Here is a 26,778-nt window from a genome sequence, read left to right on the forward strand (position 1 = left end):
CCAGCCCATTACTGGGGCCACAAACTGACCAGTGTGTGTGCTCATCTTTCTCTCTCCCCAGGATAGGAATCACTTTGGAGGGGTACTGGTCCCTGTCAGGACTACTTGCACACTTCCAGGCTTGTGGATCAGTTTGAATGGGCTTTGGCCAAGAGCATATTGGAGGAGGTGGATCTGTAACAAGCTTGGGCATGAGATGTACAGAGCCCAAAAGGTCTGTACACTAGGGAGAGGGGACATGCTGCCGCCTCTGGGACCACAGTGGTTGGATCAATCTGCAAAGCATGCAGGGGTAGGGCATTCAGTTTTACTAAGGTGCACTCAGATTTTCTGTGAAAGGAGACCCACCACTACCATAGGGCCAGTCTGTGTGGATCTGCAAAGAGTGGGTGGGCAGGGGACACAGTTTTAGCCAGGTCTGTGCCAGTTGTTCACAAAAGGCTACCTGCCACCACCACCTCTGCTGAAGCCCCACAAGGTATGTGGTTAGTGAAGTCTGAGCAGGTGTTCTGTGGGTAGGGATCCACAGCACAGGGACTGAGGCAAACCCAGCTGGAGTGGACAAATCCTCAGAGCTGAGGTGGGGAGATGGGTGTAGTGGAAACAAGTTAGGTAGCAAATGTGGGTGCCAGACTGGTTCCTGCAGGTGGCTGCAGGTGGCCAGGTGTTTATGCTGGGGGGCAGAGGAGAGAAATAGCACCTACTAGCTCCTTTGTTCTTGGAAGAGTCTCCTTGTGAATATCCATCTGGGACAGGCTCTGATTAAGTAAATAATTTCCTCTCTATACCCCTATATATTTTTTCAAATTGCTGATTTGGTTATTTCTTGTGCTGTCTCTTTAAGGACAGGGACTCAGTTTCCTCTCACTGGCCAGGCTCACCCACAATCCAACCTGCTGGTTGTTAAGAACTCACAAAACTTCATCCCCTCTAGTTTTCAAAGGCAAATGTTATGGGGATTCATCTTCCCCATGTGGGCTCCCAGTGTGACAGCCTTCTTCTCCCTTTCTCCACACCCATTGTCTGTTTAGCTCCCCACTGCGTCTCCACCCTCCCGACCCTCTTCAATGTGGCCTCTTCTGTACATTTAGTTGAGAAGTTTGTTCCTTTAACCTTCGTTTTCTGGGTTATTTACCCTGATGTGAGTGTTATCTAGTTGTATCCATGAGGTGAGGTGAGCTTGGGGTTTTCCTATTCAGCCATCTTCTCAGCTTATATATCTCCTTAGACATTTTAAATAATCTGTCTAGGATCCATCCATTTAGAGTTTAGACTAATCTATGCTCTTATGGAAATGGTAGTAACAATGAGTTGTTGGATTACTGTGACTGAAATTATACTTCCTTCTGCTTATCTGTATTTTCTAAGTTTTAAAAGATTTTTTTAAAAAAAACAAAGTCAACAAAAATATAGGAGATCAGAAGAAAATGACAACAGATTCTGCTAGTTAAAAAAAAGTTTAAAAAGTACTTCTTCATTTCTTAAAATTCATAATTTCACGAATTAAAATTTCAAAACTATATACAACTCTTTAGGAAAACTGATCAGAATTCCAAACAACATCCCAGGCTATCCAAATTCCATTTACAGTAAACAAGATATCTGTGAAACATGCCTGTAGAAAAAATTCTACTATTAAAAAAGGCATAGTGGGCAGTGAAGTCAAGAAAAGAAGAAGAGTGGGAACGTGCTATCCTTCTTTTATTTATCAACATTTCTCTATTTTAATTTACCCAAATAAGTGGCTGTTAACCTTTTTTGGTCATATATCATTTTACTCCTCTCATGAACAGAAGTATTGGTACAAACACAGATTACTTGCATGAAGGAACCTCTTCAAATCAGATGTTTGAGGACATTCTCTGGACCAATGCAAATGCCAGAGTCCTGTACCTGACCCTCCTTTGTGGAGTCAACCCCAAGTATATAGAACCCTGGGTCCTTTGCATGCTGCCCACTGAGGAACCTACTCTGTTGAAAATATTTTTCTAAGGGCAGCCCTGGATATCTCTCCAAGAGCCAGGTAAGATCATTCCTTGTGACATCAGAGTTATAACCAGCATTTCCCAAAAGTAAAAGGGGGGAGGGAGGGGAAAAAGAGAGAAAAAAGGACACAGCAACTTTTTTGTCTTTTGGGAGAGCAAAAGTAAGTTTTACATTTTAAGGGAGCCACAAATGACTCCTCTAGATTGTACCTCATCAAGAGCCACGTTCGGAATAGATGTCGAGTGGTATGCAATATTTCTGATATAACCCATCAGTTCCAAGAGCCATTCCATTCTCTTTAACACACCTGAAACAAAAAGGGTATTTTCTTACCGGACCATGGTTTTCCTATGAAATGTAAAACCATTCAGTATTAGCCACCATAAATAAAACAGAACACCTGGTGAAAATTTCACAAAAACAGTTTCAAATCCTCTTGTAATACCTGAGACTTGTGATTTTGCAGTACAGAGTTGACATTATTCACATAAGATGGCCGTATTTTTATCTTAATTTTCAAAAGGTAATTTATTCTTCAAAACTATGCACCTATTAGTGATAAAATGCAATTATTGGTGTTTCTCTCTCAACATTCAACTCACTAGGAGAAATCTGGCAGGCCAACTAGCCAGCAATGTTGAATCGTGGATAATCAGGTTTTTTTTTATGGTCTTCCTTTACTTAAATATTCCCATTCTATGCCAAAATCACAGAGAAAACCTATCCCAAAGACATAAAAAGAAATATATAAAAACCAGTTATTATATAATAACTGGAGAAAAAAACATCAGCATCAATATTGACTTTTTCCTTTTTTATTATTTTTTTTTAAATGAGGATTCCCAGCACGGTAATGCTTACTTGGGAAGGTTGTCAAATTTTAGTGAGTAAGAGGAAAATGGGAACCAAACTGGAAGGCCAGCTAGTTAGAACCAAAGGCAGCATCAAATTTATTTGTTTGCTTCCTGTATCTTGCTTCCTTGGGAGCATCTACTAGATTTCTCCCCGATAAATGCACTTTTGATTTAGAGTGAAAAACCAAGTTTTTCATCACAGGTTCATTTTTCATGAAGCAGGCAATAATGCAGAGATGAGACAACTATCTCAGTTGCTAAAGAGGAGAATCAATCAAAATTCCCAATCTAGTCTCAAAAAAGAGTATTAAAATTATGTCTGCCAGTTTTCTCTCAAAACCTAAAGATACAAGAGATGAGGGAAATACAAAAAATACAGATATATAAGTAACTCGCCTAGGGTCACTAGGGCTTCCCTGCCATACCTGCTCTATTGGAGCCAGGTGCCATGTGGAACTGAATGTAGACTATAAGCAATGTGACCAAAGGCATGGGAGGAGAAATGGGAGAGCTCATTATTCTTAGAGTGTAAAGGTCTATGGTTATTTTATTTTTTTAATATTTTATTTTTTATTTGACAGAGAGACAGAGAGGGCACAAGCAGGGGAAGCAGCAGATGGAGAGGGAGAAGCAGGCTGTCCATTGAGTAGGGAGTCAGATGTAAGGCTTGATCCCAGGACCCTGAGATCATGACCTGAGCCGAAGGCAGATGTTTAACCAACTGAGCCACCAGGTGGCCCACAGTCTACAAAACTCTAAAAGTTCCATCGTCTGATTCATTAGCAGAGCTTCAGGCTTACAGCTTGTGGCTTGAGGTTGTAGTTAGGGTGCCCAATTTTATTCCTTTCACCCCTGAGAAGTTCCCCTATAGAATAACAAGTTAATTTTATTGTCGCTGTTTTCTTCCTTTTATTTGCTTGTTAAATAACCAACCAAAAGTCTGACCCTGAAAGGACTGACATCGCAAAATCGATTGACATCCTGTTTGGGAAATGGAAGCAGGCAGAAATCAACCTGACATACTTATTTATATCCTTGGGGGCCTGGAGAGCCAAAGACAATACCAAATTTACCAATAGTATTCATCCTCATCTCCAGGGTGGAGGTCAGGAGCTGGAGTGGAACTGGTTATTTTATTTAAGGTTGCCCCTCCTTTAGGGTAACGAAAGTCCTCCTGGGTCAAGAGGCACCAATCTCTCTTTTTTTTTTTTTTAAGATTTTATTTATTTATTCATGAGAGACACAGACAGAGAGAGAGAGAGAGAGAGAGGCAGAGGGAGAAGCAGGCTCCATGCAGGGAGCCTGACGTGGGACTCGATCCTCAGTCTCGAGGATCACACCCCTGGCTGAAGGCAGCGCTAAACCGCTGGGCTACTGGGGCTGCCCACCAACCTCGTTTTTAAGTTGAGGAAACAACTATAGCTCAAAAGGGATGGTAGGCTGACTTTCTGTTCCTGCTGTTGGCCCCAGGCTGGCCTTACCTGTGTTAGCATGGCTCACAATCCGTGCCTGGTAGAGGCTGTGCAGTACCATCCAAGCTAGTGTGTCTCTTTCCTTGTGCTCAACAGCAACACTGAGGATATCCATCAAGCTCATCAAGGGGAATCGTCCTTGAGAGACCAAGTACAGTCTGACAAAGGCAGCCTTTTCTATGCTGCTCTGCAAAAAAAGCCAATTGTTCAGTTACTATTAAATTAGCTGAAGTCATTATCAAACCTCGGGGCAAGGGCAAAACAGAAAGGGTGAGTTGAAACTTGATTATTATTCCAAATGCTAAAACTGTTCATTTCCTGCAGCACGTGACCTATCTGCCTGGGTGCTCTATTTTAAAATGTACATACAGATTGAGGGTTCTAATGTCACCTCCTGTCTTCTCCTAAAACCCATCAGTGACTTTAGGGGTTAATTGGTGATGATATTTTGCACAAATACACAAATAATGATAATGATGATGATAACTAAAAAACACAGCACTTATGTGCCAAGCACCATTCTAAGCACTTAACATATATTAATTCGGCAGTTCACAAAGTGCGGTACACAGACCTCTGAGGGACCCCAAGACCCTTTTAAAGGGTCTGTGAGGTCAAACTATATTCACAATTGCACCAAAACTACAGTAATAGTCACTGTATTTTTCATGGCCACTTGCAATTTTTTTAAGAAAGGACTTTTATTTAAAATGCCCTTGTAAACAATAAAAATTATTAGTTACATTAAACCTTCGCCCTTAGTACAAATCTTTTTAAATAGCATGGATGACAAAACAGCAAGTATGCATGAGGGATTTCTGTGGCATACCCAAGTATTTACAGTTGTTTTGAGGAAAAACACTCATATGTTCGGGCTGTGAATTGAAATAGCCACTTTTTATGGAACACAATTTACTTGATGATTGATGGATAAACTATGGTTATTCAAATGGAGTATCTGACAGACTTTTTTTTTTTTTTTTTTTTAAATGGAAGAAAGTGAGACTGTCACTTCAAGGAAATACTTGACAGTATTTGTTGCCAATGATAAAATCTAAGCTTTCAAGTGAAAATTCGACTTTGGGAAAATTTGTATTTGCTACCAAGAGTTGGCAGCTTCCCAATACATGAAAGACTCTTCTGATGATTTTAACAAATGTGATATTTTGATATTGTATACTGAAATGCATCAACATTTAAAAGATTTTCAAAACTCAGTGATTCAGTATTTTCCAAATGCTTTTGTAATATTATACCCAGAGTGCAAGCCGGACCAATGGATTTTAATATAACAGACTATGTGAAGTTTATTCATATGGATTCAGACTCCACATGCTGTCCCTACCCTGAAGAAAACACCATTTGTTGAGTTCTGTTGCAACATCAAAAAAAAAAAAAAAAAAAAAGATATCCATAATTATCTGAAACTATTAACACATTCTTCACATTTCCACCAACATGTATTTATAAGGCTAGATCTTCCCCACATACTTTACTAAAACAACATCACAAGAGATGAAGCTATGAGAATCCAATATTAGAGATTTCCATTAAGCCAGACATTAGAAAGTTGCAAAAATGTGAAACAATGCCACTTTTCTTATGGTTTTGTTTTCAAAATTTTTTCCTATTTATGTAAAGATGCAATGGGTTTACTATTACTATTAAGTAAATATTTTTTAACTTCCTAGTTTTAATTTCTAATATGGTAAATACTGAAAGATATGACTCATTTAAATTAAAGTCCTTTGGAATCTTCAACAATTTTTAAAACACTAAAGTAGTCCTGAGACCAAAAAGTTTGGGAAGTACTATATAGCCACTGAATTTTCACGCCACCTTATGCAGCTGACTACCACCATCCTTCCTTTATAGATGATCATTGGAAGCATAGAGGTTAAGTAACTTGCTTATGGTCACATGGCTTGAGGTGGTAGGGGTAAGAACTGGAACCCAGGGAGTCTGAGCTCTTTATTCTTTCCAAAAATGAATAGAAAACACTGACCTCAGTAAAACACACTCATTCTTTTGAGGACAGGAGAACACTATTCAGTGAGTTCTAGTGAAAATGCTCTAACTGGTATTTTAAGAACCCTGGTGAATAACACAGCAACCTTCAGCTCTACATGCCATGAAGTAAATTATATGCATTACTTCAAACTATATTACATAAATAATGATAGGATATACTACATGAATGTGATAACTATGACAGTAAATAATTACTGAGTACTAGCCTTATATCAGGTACTTCTCCAAGAAGTTAACATGGATTAAGTCATTGTTAACTCTCAAAACAACTCTGGGAGGTAAGTGATAATATCTCCCTTTTATAGACAAGGAAACTAAGGCAGAGATTATGAAATGTATTCAAGGTTACAATGCTAGTAAATTACAGAGCTGGATTTCAAACCCCAGCAGTGAGGGTGCCCAGTCTATTCTCTTAAGCATTTCCTCATACTGCTTGTCTTAGCTTAAATCAAACTCCTCTCCAAAATCCTGATATTCCAAAACTACACCAAGGGTTCTCAAACCTCAGGATGCACCACAATCACCTGCGCTGTTAGAAGACAGATTCCTGAGCCCCACCTCTGACTCAGCAGACCTTGTGGGACTCCAGAATTTTCATTTCTAACCAGTCACCAGGCCGGTTCAGGGACCATATTTTGAAAATCATTGCTACATTATGCAGAAATTCAAGGATTGAAGTGAAGAGGCAAACCTATCATCAGGTGAAATAAATGGAAAGAGGTCCATTGGCCCGGTGAGGGCTCATAGTTCTCTAGACCCCTGCTATTACATGGTATGTAGGGTTGACATGTGTATAAGTATGTCCATTGGGATATACTTCTAGTAAAAAAAAAAAAAAATCATTCAGGGGATCCCTGGGTGGCGCAGCGGTTTGGCGCCTGCCTTTGGCTCAGGGCGCGATCCTGGAGACCCGGGATTGAATCCCACGTCGGGCTCCCAGTGCATGGAGCCTGCTTCTCTGTCTGCCTATGTCTCTGCCTCTCTCTCTCTCTCTCTGTGACTATCATAAATAAATAAAAATTAATTCAAAAAAACCATTCAGTGTTTATGTGCAATCTAATAAGACATCTATTATACTAGCTAAATGTGTAACTTAACTGGTATGTTATTCATCCTTTGGGCATCGGTATAAGGAGTACTTGTTAATTATCCTGTGTCTGGGCTAACAGTGTTTTTCAAATTGCCAACTTTCTTCTTTACAAAAGGATAAGTACCAGCTGAAATAAAATAAATTTAAGAACAAAACTACTTATTTATGTCTTCCATGCACCAGAAAGTTCTTTAGCCAGAATATTCCCATTCTTATGGAATGGGAATCCCTTATGGATTTTGTATTGAAGATATTATCCTGTACTTACGTTTGCCCATAGGTGACACTAAAATGTTCTTGACAAAGTTGAACTAGGTTAAAAAGTTGTTTACCTATCTATCCATCCATACCATTAGACTGAACATGAGATCCCACAGCAAAACAGAGTTTCCTCAAATTATCCACTAACAAATATGAAGCAAAACTAGCTTCAGTCAAAAGGATACTGTAGTCATCTCTTCAATTGGAATTCCCACTTCAATAATGGAAATAAATACACAGGTATGTTATTACCTTAGTAATCCGGGCAATCCGATTGGCTTCATCATCTGTCATTTCTGAGAGGCATTTTGCTACACTGACATATACCTCTAGATCATTTCTCTAGTAAAGAAAAATCACAAGCATGTCAAAATACAATGTAAGATAAGAGACAAGATTCTCAATGTTCTGATGAATTATTAGCTTTACTTACCTCCATGAACAGCAGCTTATGAGATTTTAATCAAACCAAACATATGGCCAGTTTTTATCATTAAAAAAACATCTTTCTGGGGCACCTGGCTGGCTCAGTAAGTAGAGCAGGTGGTCCCTGATCTTAGAGTCATGAGTTCAAGCCCCACATTGGACAAAGAGTTTACTTAAAAACAAAACAAAAATCATCTTTCCTATTATTTTATTTGTTTGGCTGTACTTGTCTATTTGTGTGACTGTACTTTTTTCCTCTTATCAGAATCCATCATTCCAAACAGATTCTTAACTTCTTTGTAAAAGTATAATTCAGGAATCAGGAGGGGAAAGGCTAGTATTACGTCACTTGATATAAGAGAAAAACACTGGACAATATGTCTAAAGATTCTCCAGGTGTAACATGTAAGTGTTTCTGAGCTTGTTCGTCTTCTGCAGGCATTTGGTAAAAGGCCTAACAGCATATTTCCTGGGGTAGCACTGGTTAACCTGTTTCTAAGCTGGCTCAAAACTTTGGTTCTAAATACTCAACCTCAATTTAGATCTTGGAAGCAAACACATTCTTAGTGAAAAATGTGGTTATTTCTTCCTAGCCTTCCCACCACATTCTTAAAACATACACCTCCCTGCTTTGCCAAAAGGGCTTTAAAAAATCCCAAACATAAATTGTCAGGAATGTAAATATTTTTGTTCCTTACCCGAATCTTATTTGGCAGAAGGTCAAAAATTTTTCCAGTAGCTTCACAGAGCAGACTCCAAAGGTGATGGGTAGGGCTGGGCAGTTTCATGGCCTGACTCAGACCCTGTAAGGCACTCACACATAACTCAGGATGGGGAAGTGGGGAAGCTGCTTTAAAAACTGCCACCATCACATTTTCAACAAAACCCACGATCTGTTCATCCGAGACATGTTTTATCCATAGAGGTGCAGACACCAGGAGGTATTTCTTGATATTCAACTGGAAGCAAAAGTAGAGAGGTCAGGAATAGGCAAGGCTGGGTTGGCAGTGCTCAAAACCTCGAGGTCATCACTGTGTTTGAGGGTGGGCTGAGAGAGGGAAAGGCTCAGGTTACTTCCTTGCCCCTCATTTCCGCCAGCCTCATGATCCAATGGGCCATGAATGCATGCAGTCTTGGCTGCTATGGGGACTTGTGATCCAGGGTGACTCGTGTATATATGGTATCTGCCAATCCATCTGTGAACTACTCTGCTTAAGCCTTGGAGATTTTAAGGGGGGGGGGGGGGAATAAAATGCTACTTCTGAAAGTACATGACGATTGCTATTCAATCTTGAAAGGTCACATTCCCTGGCAGGAAAAAAAATCCTCAAGGTGAAAGGCTCATCTGCAGGAAATCAACTCACCAGAATATTTGATTTTATTAATGTCTTCTTCTAGGAAGCATAAGGGAATAAAAAGAACTGACATGCCAGGACCATTTCTGATCAAAGAGCAACAGCTGACCATGTGGAATTGACCATGGCACCCTGGAGGTCATGAGAGCTGAAAAAGGGGCATGGTTCAAAATAGCTCGGTGCCAGACACGTTAAGAGAGGAGGCTTCAAAAATTCTGAGAAACATAAGCATGCTTCTCAAGGAGCAGCAAGTTGAAAAGAAGCGGTATTAAAAAGAATAAAACCCAGTAAATTTCAGAAAATATCAGTGTGGTTGCATGAGTTACTGAAAGAGTTCTCTGTAAAGAACATGCCGTTTCTGATTTTTTTTTTGTAAATGAGAAGGTGTATAATTAAGAAAATGAATTCACAAACTTAATGTGTTCATTAACAAAGACAGTAAGGAAAGTCCACAATCACGGACAAATGCCAAAAAGTAACAGAGATCTAAAAGAGAAGAGGAAGGATAACTGAATTCTGGAAATAGTTTCGAGGTAAACAAAACAGGCTGAGTTATACCTGACTCAAGAGGAAGGAAGGGTTAAGAGAACAGTATCTTCGACACAGATGGAGTCAGCCAGGCTCACTCCCATTTCTTAGCAATATAAACTGTTTAATTGAGATGTGCCTCGGTTTGTCAACCTGTAAAATGGAAACCAAAAATCTACTTCTCAGAAGCAAAATAAGCAGGGCACGAAAGACTTCATCTTGTATGATTCCATTCTAAAGACTTTCCAAAGTTTATATGAAATTTAAATTTATAGGAAAGTTCTCTTTAAAAAAGGGAAAATTACAGAGATGAAAAGCAGATCAGAGGTAGCCTAGGTCTGAGACGGGGAGTGGGGATCGTCCTCAAGTTGGCACAATCCAACTTTCTGGGGGTAATGGAAATATGATGGGTGATGGATGAAAATCTACAAATGTACTGAAACTCATCAAACTGTACACTTAAAATAGCCATATTTTATGGAATATAAATTATAACTCAAGATTGTAAAAAAAAATATGTCAGAATTAAAGAGAGATTCCGTCTGATGTCTGAAAGTGCTCACTGAGTGCTTACAAGAGGCAGATACCTAGCAAGTGCTCGGTACTGGCAGCTAGATGGGAGGTGCTTAGAGCAGACAGCCTGTGATCATTGCCGACAGAGAGGATGCAGCTTTCAATCACATCCCCCTTCAATTAAAAAGCATTAGAATATGTAGCAGAATTTAAAAGAAAAAAGATGGGCAGCCTGGGTGGCTCAGCAGTTTAGCGCCGCCTTCAGCCCAAGGCATGATCCTGGAGACCCAGGATTGAGTCCTGCATCGGGCTCCCTGCATGAAGCCTGCTTCTCCCTCTGCCTGTGTCTCTGCCTCTGTGTCTCTCATGAATAAATAAATAAAATTAAAAATTAAAAAAAAATAAAAGAAAAAAGATACAGGAGAGGAACTAAAATTAAAAGACTGAGCAACTAATGTGAGAACTTTGAATTCTTCTCAAAGAATTAAAGCCTCCTGAATAGAAGAGTAAAAATAGGATCATTTAATTTGTAATCAATTGGTCAACTTCTAAGGAATTGTGGAATGCAGGGGGTTGTCCTAGCTTGGAATATATTCAAAATCATACAATTTGCTAATTTCACATTTCTTAATGATCTGACCCCATTATTCCTACTCACCCTTAGCCTATACCTAGAAGGTGCTGACTCCCTCCCTCTATCGTAGATACAGGGCTAGGTCACTTCTTCCTCAGTGCTAGCAGAGGTGTTCTACTCTCCTCACCTACACCCTCCCACCTACATCCCCCCGTGCCTATAACAGGATGCCTAACAAAATCCTACCAAGCCTTCAAGGCTCATCTGAATCGCTGTCTTTTCTGTGAAAGGGAAGGATCATATATGGATTTGCTGTTCTCTTAATATCTACTGAACCCATATATTGTATATCATATAAATAAACCCAGGTTCCAATAACTCTACAATTTTCTAGCTGTGTGATCTTGAGAAAGGAACTTTAATATACCTGACCATAATTTTCTTTTTTTTTTTTTTTTTTTTTTTTGCAATCAATGGGAGCTGAAAGCATGAGCACCAATGGCTAGAGCAGAGTTCTGAATTACACAATCTCCCAATCGGCTGGCCAGCTACTGCCAAGCTCCCAAGTTTTACAAAATCACGTCTGTCTACTCTTCACTTTGAGAACATATACCCAAATGAATGTTCACCTCCCCCAAAAGAACCATATCTTCCTGTTGCCCAACACCCTGAATTGCTACATACACTCAGCCCATAGATCAGTGGTGGCATCACCCACAGTCCCAAAAGGGCAGCCGCATTCTGGGATGACTGGGCCTGTGTCACCATAATTTCAAGGCACAGTTGCTGTATCTCTTCTCCTGCAAGAGAAGAAAAGAATATGGGTTATATAGCTGCTTCGTGGACTCATTTTCAGACTTCTAGGTCTCAAATCAAAGCATCTGCTTGTGTGACTTTTCCCAGTAACAGAACTCGAATGAACCAAAAGATAGTTCATTCAAGTTGCCTTTCCACTGTGAGGCAAAGAAGGTACACACTGGCAACACAGGGTTAAACTTGGAACTGGCAATGGCCATGCTCTAGCTCAGGAAATTTCTCTTATGATGTCCTAAGAAATCTAAAGAATTGAATACTATCAAAAATTTGAGAAAATTCTAGCTAAAACTCTCTGTCTCTGTTTCTCCCTCCTCTCTACCTTGCATTCAGTGCACAGAGAAATTTGTTTAGGTTTGGGAGGATTTAAAAATGTAGCCACATTCTCTAGTGATCTAATCTTTGCAGCAGCCTGATTCCCATCGGTAGCTACATTTTCCCAATGAGATCTTTCCTTCTTCTTTCTCAGGATTTTTACTAAAAGACCAACATTTTTCATACAGCACACAAAAAGCAGGGAAGGCTCAGGAGAACATTTTTTTCAAATGAAATCTCCAGAACCACTGTATGGTGACATCATATCTCATATAGGTATAACGTTCAAATGAAAGCATTTAAGTGAAAAACTGTGCATAGTCAAAATCATCTTTGATTATCCTTTCAACTGTACACAAATTATGGCTCACAAACCTTTCTGTATGTGAGCACCCAACTGTAAATAATAGAGGACTCGTTGCAAACACACACACAGAGTAATATACCACTACTAAAAAATTGTTCTCCCCACCCTATCTTTTTCTGGAGGTGTGTGTGTGGGGGGGATGTAAATGGGATTAAACACACACACACACACAGAGTAATATACCACTACTAAAAACTTGTTCTCCCCACCCTATCTTTTTCTGGAGGTGTGTGTGTTGGGGGGGGGGGGGGGGGGCATGTAAATGGGATTAAACACACACACACACAGAGTAATATACCACTACTAAAAAATTGTTCTCCCCACCCTATCTTTTTCTGGAGGTGGGGAGGGGGGGCATGTAAATGGGATTAAATTTGCATATGCTAACTCCATTAAAAAGGTTGATGTGGATGAACCAGAGGTGTTCATTCCCTCTGTCTCTCATCACAGAGTATCTGTGTTAAACAAAATAATGGTCCTCAGAGATGCCTACTTCCTAACTCCTGGAACCTGTGAATATGTTACCTTGCTTGGCCAAGGAACTTCTCAGATGTGATTAAGGTTAAGGACTGCTGAGATGGGGAGATTATCCTGGAGTATTCAAATGGACCCATTAAGTACATGAATCTTTAATGTGGAAAATATTTTCCAGGTTGTACAGAACCAGAAAGAGGACAGTGTGAGAAGGTTTCAGCTGTTATAGGCGTTAAGGATGAAGAAAGGGGGACACAAAGTCAAAGAATGTGGGCAGCCTCTAGAAAGGGGAAAAAGGAAAAACACAGATTCTCCCTGCCTTAGTCTGTTCAGGCTGGTATAACAAAATATCACAGAGTGGGTGGTTTATAAACCACAGAAGTTTCTCTCTCATAGTTCTGGTAGGTGGAAGTCCAAGATCAGGGTGTCAGCATGGTTCGGTTCTGGTGGAACCTTTCACCCAGCTGTAGACGGCCAACTCTTGCTGTGTCCTCACACGGTGGAAGAGGTGAAGGAGCTCTCTGGGGCCTCTTGTATGAGGGCATGAATACCATTTAAGAGGGCTCTACATTCATGAGCTAATCACCTCCCAAAAGCCCTGCCTCCTCAGACCAGCACATTAGGAATTAGGATGTCAACCTATGAATTGGTGAGGGGACACCAACACTTAGACCATCGCATCCTTCAGGCATGGGGGAAAGAATGATGCTCTGCTGATCCCTTGATCTTGGCCCAGTAAGCACCATGTTGGAACTTCTAACCTACAGAACTATAAGATGACACATTTGTGTAGCTTCAAGCCACTAAATCTGTGTAACTTGTTAGAGCAGCAATAGCAAACCACCACAGGGTACTTCCCTGACTCCTAGAACTCTGACAATGCGTCTGAGGACCACCAAACCAGGCCTTCTGGGGCCTGCATCACGCAGACAACAACACACACACACCTCAGTCAAGCACTGTTCTGATAAGTGCTTCTGGTCTGTGTCTTCAGACCTCCTCTTCCTTCGTCTCCCCGATTCAGAAAGTGACTCAGTGGAAGTAATCCAACTGTTCCATCCAAGAAGAAAGACTATAAGATCCCAAAGGTCTATCTAGTCACCACCAATTGTGACCCAGAATCTATTTTTCTAATCAGGTCACATCCTAAAAGCAGAGTCTGAAGGCCTAAAAACACTTGGTATTTACCAAAGTTTAGCCTCATAAGTGGAGAGAGGAGAGCAGCCCAGTTCACAGGAGGATACTGGTAGCTTTCTCCGACAGCTGCGATGGGTTTCATTACAACTTTGAGAAGTGACGGGAGCACAGATTCAGGACCTGCAAGAGAAAGGAAAAAAAATTCTTGATACACCCTGAGAGCATGGTGAGGGAGGAAATGCCAACTTTCCCTTTTCCCAGTTCCAAAGGATTTGGCATCACACCTTCAACTGTGGTCAGTCCTTCAATTCTGTGCTCTCAGTCTAAACCCTATTTGTTACAAAATCCTGCTCCCTCTGTTCTCTTTCTGTTTGCCTCCAGTTTTCCCTTCTTGCTAGATAGAAATATTCCATATCACTCCTTAAGTGTCTTCCAAACTCTCCTGCAGGCACTTCATCCAACTTTCTAAAAGAGTAACATATCTACACTGTTGCCTCATTACTCATTCACTTGGTCCTTGATCCACTTCCAGAAAAGGAGACAATCACTGCCTACTCAGGCACAGCCCCTTCTAATGATCATAAAGTCCCTCAGTCCCCATGGCCCACAGTGGTCACAACCTGTACCATGTGATTCACCACTTGCACTCGTTAGCCATGGCCATGGCTGCTTGCACCAGAGGTGAGTACCAATAGTACAGCTAATTCACAGGCTGATCAGCTATCTATGACCTAAAGCTATAGCTTTTACATAATCTTTTTTTTTCCAGGTGGGGGCTAATTTAAAATTGAAATGATGAGACACTGGAGCAATTAGGAGTGGAGCCATAAAGCAAGTCAGGGTTTCAGTAGCCACAAAGGGCCATGTAAAAGTGAAGTTCGAAGGAAACCTGAAATGATGTGTAAAAAAGTAAAAGAGCAAGGAGAAACAAAGCAGCTGGATCAACATATGCAGCAGAAGGAAAATCAGCACCAGCAGAAGGAGCAGCAGACTAAGGAAAAGCATCAGTAGAAAAAGGAAAAACAGGGGCAGGATCAGCAGATAAGCAATAGTGAGCAGACAGCAAAAGAGGAGAAGCAAAGATGGGAGGGAGTCAACAAAAGGAACAACAGCCACAGAAAGGACAAGCACAGAGAAGGAGAAGCTGAAGCAAAAAAGGCAGCACGATCACCAGGCACTGAACAAGAAGGAAGCTGAAGTGGGGGCAGAATGCGTAGAGAAACAGCAGCTGCAGAAAGGAGAAGCACAGGAAAAAGGAGAAGCTGAGGCAGAAGAGGCAGCAGGATCAGCAGGGACTAGATAAGGGGGAATTTGAGGTGGGGACAGAATGGGTAAGAAAAACAACAGCTGCAAGAAGGAGAAGTACAAAAGCAGAAGAGGCAGCATGATCGGCAGGGACTGGACCAGGGGGAAGTTCAGATGGGGACAGAATGCGTAAAAGGAACAACAGCTGCAGAAAAGAGAAACACAAAAGGAGAAGTTGAGGCAGAAGAGGCAGCAGGATCAGCAGGGACTGGACCAGGGGGAAGTCGAGGTGGAGACAGAATGTGTAAGAGAAACAACAGCTGCAGAAAGGAGAAGCACAGGAAAATGAAGAAGCTGAGGCAGAAGAGGCAACACGATCAGGAGGGATTGGACGAGGGGGAAGTGGAGGTGGGGACAGAATGTGCAAGAGGAACAACAGCTGCAGAAAGGAGAAGCACAGGAAAAGGGAGAAGCTGAGGTAGAAGGGGCAATACGATCAGGAGGGACTAGACGAGGGGGAAGTTGAGGTGGGGATAGAATTTGTAAAAGAAACAACAGCTGCAGAAAGGAGAAGCATAGGAAAAGGGAGAAGCTGAGGCAGAAGAGGCAACACGATCAGCAGGGACTGGACCAGGGGGAAGTTCAGATGGGGACAGAATGCGTAAAAGGAACAACAGCTGCAGAAAAGAGAAACACAAAAGGAGAAGTTGAGGCAGAAGAGGCAGCAGGATCAGCAGGGACTGGACCAGGGGGAAGTTGAGGTGGAGACAGAATGTGTAAGAGAAACAACAGCTGCAGAAAGGAGAAGCACAGGAAAATGAAGAAGCTGAGGCAGAAGAGGCAACACGATCAGGAGGGATTGGACGAGGCGGAAGTGGAGGTGGGGACAGAATGTGTAAGAGAAACAACGGCTGCAGAAAGGAGAAGCATAGGAAAAGGGAGAAGCTGAGGCAGAAGAGGCAACATGATCAGCAGGGACTAGACCAGGGGGAAGTTCAGATGGGGACAGAATGCGTAAAAGGAACAACAGCTGCAGAAAAGAGAAACACAAAAGGAGAAGTTGAGGCAGAAGAGGCAGCAGGATCAGCAGGGACTGGACCAGGGGGAAGTCGAGGTGGAGACAGAATGTGTAAGAGAAACAACAGCTGCAGAAAGGAGAAGCACAGGAAAATGAAGAAGCTGAGGCAGAAGAGGCAACACGATCAGGAGGGATTGGACGAGGCGGAAGTGGAGGTGGGGACAGAATGTGTAAGAGGAACAACAGGTGGAGAAAGGAGAAGCACAGGAAAAGGGAGAAGCTGAGGTAGAAGGGGCAATACGATCAGGAGGGACTAGACGAGGGGGAAGTTGAGGTGGGGACAGAATTTGTAAAAGAAACAACAGCTGCAGAAAGGAGAAGCATAGGAAAAGGGAGAAGCTGAGGCAGAAGAGGCAATACGATCAGGAGGGACTGGACAAGGGGGGAAGTTGAGGTGGGGATAGAATGCGTAAGAGAAACAACGGCTGCAGAAAGGAGAAGCACAGGAAAAGGGAGAAGCTGAGGCAGAAGAGGCAGCAGGATCAGCAGGGACTGGACAAGGGGGAAGTTGGAAGTGGAGACAGAAGGAGTAAGAGAAACAACAGCTGCAGAAAGGAGAAGCATAGGAAAAGGGAGAAGCTGAGGCAGAAGAGGCAACATGATCAGCAGGGACTGAACAAGGGGGAAGCAGAGGTGGGGACAGAAGGAGTAAGAGAAACAACAGCTGCAGAAAGGAGAAGCTGAGGCAGAAGAGGCATTGGATCAGCAGGGGCAGGACGAGGGAAAAGTTGAGGTGGGGACAGAATCAACAAAAGGACAAACACTGCAGAAAGGAGAAGCATAAGCAAAGAGGAGAAGCAGAGGTTAAATCAGCAGATGCTACATATGGGGAAGGAGAAGCATGGGTAGAGCTTCTCTAGAGATGGTACACAAATGACCAATAATGATGTGAAAGGATGTGCTGACATCACTAATCATTAGAGAAATGCAAATCAAACCACAATGAAATAATACCTCACATCCATTAGGATGGCTACTGTTTTTTTTTTTAAAAAGGAAATAAAAAGATAAAATAAACAAGTGTTGGTAAAGATGTGGAGAAACTGGGCCGCTTGTGTACTGTTGGTGGTATCAAAATGGTAGAACTGCTATGAAAAACAGTATGGTGGCTCCTTCAAAAACTAAACAAAGAACTGTCATATGATCCAGAAATCCTATTTCTGAGCATATATTCAAAAGAATTGAAAGCAGAAGCTTGAAGAGATGTTTGTATATCATTGTTCACAGCAGTGCTATTCACAATAGCCACGAGGCAGAAGCAATCCAAACATCAATGGATAAATAAACAAAATGTATATGTAATGTATACGTATATGTAATATATATTATATATATAATAGTATTCAACATTATAAAGAAAGGAAATCCTGTCATATGCTACAACATACATGAATCTTGAAGACACTATGTTAAGTGAAATAAGACGGTCACAATACTACAAATACTATATGATTCTATTTATATCAGATATTTAAGTAGTCAAATTAATAGAAACAAAACAGAGGGATCCCTGGGTGGCGCAGCGGTTTGGCGCCTGCCTTTGGCCCAGGGCGCGATCCTGGAGACCCGGGATCGAATCCCACGTCGGGCTCCCGGTGCATGGAGCCTGCTCCTCCCTCTGCCTGTGTCTCTGCCTCTCTCTCTCTCTCTCTCTCTCTCTCTCTGTGTGTGTGACTATCATAAATAAATAAATAAAATTAAAAAAAAAAAAAAAAAAAAAGAAACAAAACAGAATGATGGCTGCCAGGGGTTATGGGGAGAGAGAAAGGGTAGGCATTAGTTAATGAGCACAGAATTTCAGTTTTGTATGATGAAAAAGATCTGGGATTGGTTTTACAACAATGTGAATCTATGTAACACTACTGAACCTTATATTTAAAAATGGTTAATATGTGCATTGTTTTGTATCCTGCTCCACTGCTGAACTGCTGTACGAGTTCTAGCAATGTTGGGGTGGAGTCTTTTGGGTTTTCTATATACAGTATCATGTCATCTGTGAAGAGGGAGAGTTTGACTTTTTCTTTGCCAATCTGGATGCCTTTTTTTTTTAATAAATTAATTTTTATTGGTGTTCAATTCACCAACATACAGAAAAACACCCAGTGCTCATCCCGTCAAGTGTCCCCCTCAGTGCCCGTCACCCATTCACCCCCACCCCCCGCCCTCCTCCCCTTCCACCACCCCTAGTTCGTTTCCCAGAGTTAGGAGTCTTTATGTTCTGTCTACCTTCCTGATATTTCCCACATATTTCTTCTCCCTTCCTTTATATTCTGGATGCCTTTTATTTCTTTTTGTTGTCTGATTGCTGAGGCTAGGACTCCTAGTACTATGCTGAATAGCAGTGGTGAGAGTGGACACCCTTCTCACATTCCTGATCTTAGGGGAAAGGCGCTTGGTTTTTCCCCATTGAGAATGATATTCGCTGTGGCCTTTTCACAGATGGCTTTCAAGATATTGAGGAATGTTCCCTCTACACCTACAGTTTGAAGAGTTTTAATCAGGAATGGATGCTATATTTTGTCAAACACTTTCTCTGCAACTATTGAAAGGATTTCTATACATTAACAATGAGACTGAAGAAAGAGAAACTAAGGAATCAATCCCATTTACAATTACACCCAAAATCATAAGATACCTAGGAATAAACCTAACCAAAGACGTAAAGGATCTATGCCCTAAAAACTACAGAACACTTCTGAAAGAAATCGAGGAAGGCACAAAGAGATGGAAAAGCACTCCATGCTCATGGATTGGAAGAATAAATATTGTGAAAAGGTTTATGCTACCCAGGGCAATTTACACATTCAATGCAATTCCTATGAAAATACCATGGACTTTCTCCACAAAGCTGGAACAAATGATCTTAAGATTAGTATGAAATCAGAAAAGATCCCGAACAGTCAGAGGAATATTTTAAAACAAAATCAATGCCTGGGGCATCACAATGTCAGATTTCAAGCTGTACTACAAAGCTGTGATCATTAAGATAGTATGGTACTTGCACAAAAACAGACACATAGATCAATGGAACAGAATAGAGAACCCAGAAATGGGCCCTCAACTCTATGGTCAACTCATCTTCAACAAAACGGGAAAGAATATCCCAGGAATAAAAAAGTCTCTTCAATACATGGTGTTGGGAAAATTGGATAGCCACGTGCAGAAGAATGAAACTAGATCATTCTCTTACTCCATACACAAAGATAAACTCAAAATGGTTGAAAGATCTAAATGTGAGACAAGAATCCTTCAAAACCCTAGAGGAGAACACAGGTAACAACCTTTTTTGAACTTGGACACAGTAACTTCTTGCAAGATACATCCATGAAGGCAAGGGAAACAAAAGCAAAAATGAACTTTTGGGACTTAATCAAGATAAAAAGCTTCTGCACAGCAAAAGAAACAGTCAACAAAACTAAAAGACAACCTACAGAATGGGAGAGGATATTATCAAATGACATATCAAATAAAGAACTCGTATCCAAGATCTATAAAGAACTTATCAAACTCAACACCCAAGAAACAAAAAATCCAATCATGAAATGGGCAGAAGACATGAACAAAAAAATTTCACAGAAGAAGACATAAACATGGCCAACAAGCACACGAGAAAATGCTCCGCATCACTGGCCATCAGGGAAATACAAATCAAAACCACAATGAGATACCACCTCACACCAGTGAGAATGGTGGAAATTAACAAGACAGGAAACAACAAATGTTGGAGAGGATGTGGAGAAGGGGGAACCCTCTTGCACTGTTGGTGGGAAAGTGAACTGGTACAGCCACTCTGGAAAATTGTGTGGAAGCTAGAAGAAGTTAAAAATAGAGCTACCCTATGATCCAGAAATTGCACTACTGGATCTTTACCCCAAAGATAGATATGGTGAAACACCAGGACACCTGCACCCCAATGTTCATAGCAGCAAGTCCATAATAAGCAAACAGTGGAAGGAGCCACAATGTCCTTCAACAGATGAACGGATAAAGAAGATGTGGTAATATATAAAATATATACATTACTCGGCCATCAGAAAGGACAAATACCCACTCTTTGCTTTGACATGGATGGAACTGGAGGGTATTATGTTTAGTGAAGTAAGTCAATCAGAGAAGGACAATCATCATATGGTTTCACTCATATGGGGAATATAAGAAATAGTGAAAGAGATTATAAGGGAAAGGAGTTCCCACAGAACTGAGTAGGAAAAATTAGAGAGACAAACCATAAGAGACTCCTAATGCTAGGAAACAAAGGGTTGTGGAAGGGGAGGTGGGTGGGGGGATGGGGTAACTGGGTGACAGGCACTGAGGAAGACACTTGATGGGATGAGCACTGGGTGTTATACTATGTTGGCAAATTGAACTTAAATAAAAACAAATGTAAAAAAATCAATGAACTTAAGAAAAAATGGTTAATATGGTAAACTTGATGTCTTTTTAAAATTAAAAAAAGTTTTAAAAAAAATAATGACTTTTGGTTTCCAGTTCTGCATGTAAGTAGCTTGAAAGTTGCCACTTTGTCCTGATAACAAGTAAAAAGCTGAACAGAGTAAAAAATCACCAACTTTTGGTTCTGTACAAAGGAAAGAACACAGAACAATTTGCTGCCCCAGTGAGTGAGGGAACAGACAGATGAATAGAGGGGCTAATGGTTTATCAGAGAAGAGACACATGAGAAGAAACACTGCAGGAATCAGTGCCAGATATGAAAACCTGAACTACAATGATGAAATGCCAGAGGCTCTGTGTAGACAACTTCTATGTCCTCAAATATCACAACATAAACGATGCAAACTGATTGTTTAAAAGATACAAGCTCCCAAAACTGAAAAAGAAACAGACAATCTGTATAGACCTGTATCTACTTGAAAACTGAATTAATAGGAGCACCTGGGTGGCTCGGTCGGTTAAGTGTCTGACTCTTGATTTTGGAACAGGCCATGATCTCAAGGTCATGAGATTGAGACCCCATCGGGCTCCACACTCAGTGTGGAGCATGCTTAGGTTCTCTCTATCCCCCTCCTCTCCCTCTGCCCCTATCTTCTCTGCTCATACTACCTTTCTCTCTCACTCTCAAATAAAGAACTAGCTTATGGAATAAAAAAAGTAAGTAAAAATCATACTGATTAGGAAGGAAGATGGAAATAACTAGGGACGCCTGGGTGGCTCAGCAGTTGAGCATCTGCCTTCGGCCCAGGGTGTGATCCTGGAGACCCAGGATGGAGTCCCGCATCAGGTTCCCTGCAGGGAGCCTGCTTCTCCCTCTGCCTGTGTCTCTGCCTCTCTCTCAGTGTGTCTCTCATGAATAAATAAAATCCTTTTAAAAAAACATGGAGATAACTAAAATCAGAATAAAAGTGACAGGAGGTTGAAGGTGTCAGAGGAGGAGGAGGCCTTACTGTGGTCTGGTTCCAGGACTCAGCTAGATAGCTACTAAATCATTCTCAACACCCCCTTCAGCCTCCATGAGGAGCACAGAGCCACGTGCACCGCACAGTCTGGGGCTCGGGGCTCAAACGGGGTCACGGGCCTGAGACAGCCCCTCGGGCTGGGTGAGCACGGAGCGCGGAGACAGACCAGGAGACAGCAGGGACTGACTGCTCTTCCCTGAGGGCACTGAGGGGCCCTGGGCCTGCGCTCGGGGCTGGAGACTGGGAGGCCGCCATTCTCACCGGCGTCCCCTAAAGCTGCTGCCCCGAAAGCCTTCGGGGAACAAAGGGCCCCCAGAGCAGCCCGGCCCAGGCAAGGGCGGGGCAATTGCACCCAGGGTACAGAAGACACCTGAGAATGCGTGCAACAGGCCCTGCCCCCAGAAGATCAGCGAAGACATCCAGCCAAGACCAAGTCTCCGTAACACTGAGAACTGCAAACCGCTAGCACTAGGGGAATACAGCATACAGAATTAATGGGGGGGGGGGGGGGGGGGGGGTCATCCCCCTGTGATTCTTTAGTCTTTCCATTTTAATTTTTTTCTCTTTCCTTCTTGAACCTATTTCTTATTTTAGCAACTGTTTTCTTTAAATTTTCATCTTTATAGTTATAATCTATACTTTCAATGTATTTAATTTTATTTTTATATTTCCTTACAATTTTGAGATGTAGTTTCTTGTAACCGACCAAAATACACTTAGGATATACTGTATTGCTCTGTTCTGTTCACTTTTCTCTTTATATTCCTTTTCGTCATTTAATTTGAATTTTTAGTTACATTCTATCCTTTCATTGTATTTATTTTTTTCATGAATATAAGTTTTTCTTTCATTACAATTTTGGGATATAGTTTTCTAACAAATAGACCAAAATACACATAAAATCCAGTGTACTGATCTGTTCACCTGTTTGGTTCCATTTTCTCTCTTTTTTTTCTTTCGGTTTTGGGTCTATTCTAATTTGTAGAGTGTCTATTTCTCTGGGTTTGTTGTTGCCATTTTAGTATTTTGTTCCCTTGTCCATCTATTCTTCTTCAGTATGGACATAAGTAAGATGTTGGAACTAGAGTTCAGAATAATGAGCATAAAGATATTAGCAGGGCTTGAAAAAAGCATAGAGGACACTAGAGAATCCCTTTCTGGAGAAATAAAGAACCAAAATCTAATCAAGTTAAATCAAAAAGGTTATTAATGAGATGCAATAAAAAGTGGAGGTTCTAACTGCTAAGATAAATGAGGCAGAAGACAGAATTAGTGACATAGAAGGTAAAATGATGGAAATAAAGAAGCTGAGAAATAAACAACTACTGGATCATGATGAGAATTCGAGAGATAAGTAATACAATTAAGTGAAACAATATTAGAATAATTGGAAGAGGAATAATTTCTCTGAAGAAGGGGAATGAGAGAGTTGGGCAGAAGGTAAATCATACTTCCCTAATCTGGGCAAGGAAACAGGCATCCAATTCCAGGAGGCACAGAGAACCACCCTCAAAATCAGTAAAAATAGACCAACACCTCAATATATAATATTGAAACTTACAAGTCTCAGAGACAAAAAGAAAATCCTGAAAGTAGCTTAGGACAAGACGTCCTTAACCTATAAGGGTAGAAACATTAGACTGGCAGCAGACCTATCCACACAGACCTAGCAGGCCAGAAAGGACTGGCATGATATATTCAGGATGCTAAATGAGAAAAATATGCAGCCAAAAATACTTTATTGAGCTACGATCTCGTTCAAAATAAAAGGGGAGATGAAGAGCTTCCAGGACAACCAGAACCAAAAAGAATTTGTAATCACCAAACTAGCCCTATAAGATATATTAAAAGGGATCCTTGAAGCATATAGACAGCCCAAAGGTGACACAGATCATAAAAGAACAAAGACAATATACACAAACAGTGACTTTAGAGGGAATACCGTGACAGTAAATTCATATCTTTCAATAGCAACTCTGAATGTAAATGGGCTAAATGCCCTAATCAAAAGACAAAGCATCTCGGATTGAATAAAAAAGCAAGATGCATTTATATCCTGTCTGCAAGAGTCATTTTAGACCCAAAGGCACTTCCAGATTGAAAGTGAGGGACTGGAAAACCATTTATCATGCTAATGGACATCAAAAGAAAGCTGGGGTGCAATGTACTGTAATGAAGAATTTTTAAAAATTCATAGAAACAAATGAAAATGAAACCACAATTGTTCAAAACCTTTGGGATGCAGCAAAGGTGGCCTTAAGAGGGAAGTATATACCAGTACACAAGCCCTTCTGAAAAAACAAGAAGGGTCTCAAATACACAACCTAACCTTATACCTAAAGGAGCTGGAGAAAGAACAGCAAATAAAGCCTAAAGGAGAGTGAATAAAGATTAGAGCAGAAATCAATCAAATAGAAATCAAAAGAACAGTAGAACAGATCAACAAAAACTTTTCAAAAGCTAGTTCTTTGAAAGAATTAATAACACTGATAACCCCTGGCCAGACTTCTCAAAAAGAAAAGAGAGGGGACCCAAATAAATAAAATCACGAATGAAAGAGGACTGATCACAATCAACACTGAAGAAATACAATTATAAGAACATTATGAGCAATGATATGCCAACAAATTAGGTAATCTGGAAGAAATGGATGTATTCCTAGAGACGTATAAATTACCAAAACTGAAACAGAAGGAAATAGAAAATCTGAACAGACCCATACCCAGCAAGGAAATTGAAGCACTTTTCAAAAACCTCCCAAAAAATGAGAGTCCAGGACCAGATGGCTTCCCAGGGGAATTCAATCAAACATTTAACCTATTCTTCTGAAGCTCTTGCAAAAAATAGAAAGCAAGGGAAAACTTCCAAAATCCTTCTGAGGCCAGCATTACCTTGATCCCAAAACCAGACAAAGACTCCACCAAAAAGGAGAATTACAGACCAATACCCCTGATGAACATGGATGCCAAAATTCTCACCAAGATTCTTGCCAATAGGATCCCACAGTTCATTAAGAGGATTATTCACCATGACCAAGTGGGATTTTTCCCTGGGAAGCAAGGTGGTTCAACATTCATAAAACAATCAATGTGGTAGATCACATCAATAAAAGAAAAGACAAGAATCATAGGATCCTCTTAATAGATGCAGAGAAAATATTTGACAAAATACAGCATCCATTCCTGATTAAAACTCTTCAAAGTGTAGGGATAGAGGGAATATCATAAAAGCCATCTACTAAAGTCCACAGTGAGTATCATTCTCAATGGGGAAAACCTAAGAGCTTTCTTAAGGTCAGGAACATGACAGGGATGCCCACTATCATCACCACTAGTCAATATAGTACTAAAAGTCCTAGCCTCAGCAATCAGACAACAAAAAGAAATAAAAGGCATCCAAACTGGCAAAAAGAAATCAAATTCTCACTCTTTGCAGATGAAATGATACTCTATATGGGATACCCAAAAGACTCCATTTTAAAATTGCTAGAACTCATGGAGGAATTAGCAAAGTGATAGGATATAAAACCAATGCACAGAATATCAATTGCATTTCTGTACACTACCGATGAGACAGAAGAAAGAGAAATTAAGGAGTCAATCCCTAGGATTGATAAGATACCTAGGAATAAACCTAACCAAAGAGGCAAAAGATCTGTGCTCTCAGAAAACTACAGAACCCTCATGAAAGAAATTGAGGAACACACAAAGAAATGGAAATACATTCCTTGCTCATGGACTGGAAGAACAAATATTGTTAAAATGTCTCTGCTATCTAGAGCAATCTATACATTCAATCCAATCCCTATCAAAATGCCACCAACTTATTCCACAGAGCTGGAACAAACAATCCTAAAATTTGTTTGGAACCAGAAAAGACCCAGAATACCCAAAGGAATGTTTAAAAAGAAAACCAAAGCTGGGGACACACAATTCCAGGTTTTAAGCTCTATTTATATTTTTAATCATCAAGACACTATGGTACTGGCCCCAAAACAGATACATAGATCAATGGAACAGAAACAAGAACCCAGAAATGGACCCTCAACTCTATGGTCAACTCATCTTCAACAAAGCAGGAAAGCATATCCAATGGAAAAAAAACAATCTTTTCAAAAAATGGTGCTGGGAAAAATGGACCGCCACATGAAGAATAAAACAGGGCCATTTTCTTACACCATACACAAAAATAGACTCAAAATGGATGGAAGACCTAAATGTGAGCCAGGAATCCACCAAAATCACAGAGGAGAACACAGCCAGTAACCTTTGTGACCTTGGCCACATGAATGTCTTGGTAGACATGTTTTCAAAGGCAAGGGAATCTAAGGCAAAAATGAACCATTAGAACTTCATTAAGATAAAAACTTCTGCACAGCAAAGGAAACAGTCAATGAAACTAAAAGGCAACCTACAGAATGGCAGGAGATATTATCAAATCACATATCAGACAATGGGCTAGTATCCAAAATCTATAAAGAACTTCTCAAACTCAACACCCAAAGAACAAATAATCCAATCAAGAAATGGGCAGAAGACATGAATAGACATTTCTCCAAAGAAGACATACAAATGGCCAACAAACACACAAAAAAATGATCCACCTCACTTGCCATCAGGGAAGTACAAATCTAAACCACAATGAGATACCAACTTACACCAGTCAGAATGGCTAGAATTAACAAGCCAGGAGAAGACTGATGTTGATGAGGATGTGGAGAAAGGGGAACCCTCTTACACTGTTGATGGGAATGCAAGCTGGTACAGCCACTCTGGAAAATAGTGTGGAGGTTCCTCAAAAATAGAGCTACCCTATGGCCCAGAAATTGCATTACTGGGTATTTAC

At 40.8% G+C, this 26,778-nt stretch overlaps 1 protein-coding gene across 15 annotated transcripts in view; it reads right to left on the reverse strand.

The window, feature by feature from the left end:
• Window positions 1–26,778, reverse strand: part of FOCAD (focadhesin) — a 371,528-nt gene that overhangs the window by 11,245 nt on the left and 333,505 nt on the right. For 10 of the 15 annotated variants that reach the window (XM_072728177.1, XM_072728174.1, XM_072728175.1 and 7 more), the window contains 6 exons: window positions 14,248–14,376; window positions 11,775–11,890; window positions 8,819–9,079; window positions 7,947–8,036; window positions 4,322–4,499; window positions 2,196–2,293 (listed from right to left, as the gene is read on the reverse strand). In XM_072728177.1, the coding sequence (XP_072584278.1) occupies window positions 2,196–2,293; window positions 4,322–4,499; window positions 7,947–8,036; window positions 8,819–9,079; window positions 11,775–11,890; window positions 14,248–14,376 (872 nt within the window). The remainder of the gene's footprint in view (window positions 1–2,195; window positions 2,294–4,321; window positions 4,500–7,946; window positions 8,037–8,818; window positions 9,080–11,774; window positions 11,891–14,247; window positions 14,377–26,778) is intronic. The other 5 variants (XR_011995526.1, XR_011995525.1, XR_011995524.1 and 2 more) reach the window with 1 other exon arrangement.

This window comes from Vulpes vulpes, chromosome 12 (assembly GCF_048418805.1).
Source record: "Vulpes vulpes isolate BD-2025 chromosome 12, VulVul3, whole genome shotgun sequence".
Taxonomy (NCBI): Eukaryota; Metazoa; Chordata; class Mammalia; order Carnivora; family Canidae; genus Vulpes; species Vulpes vulpes.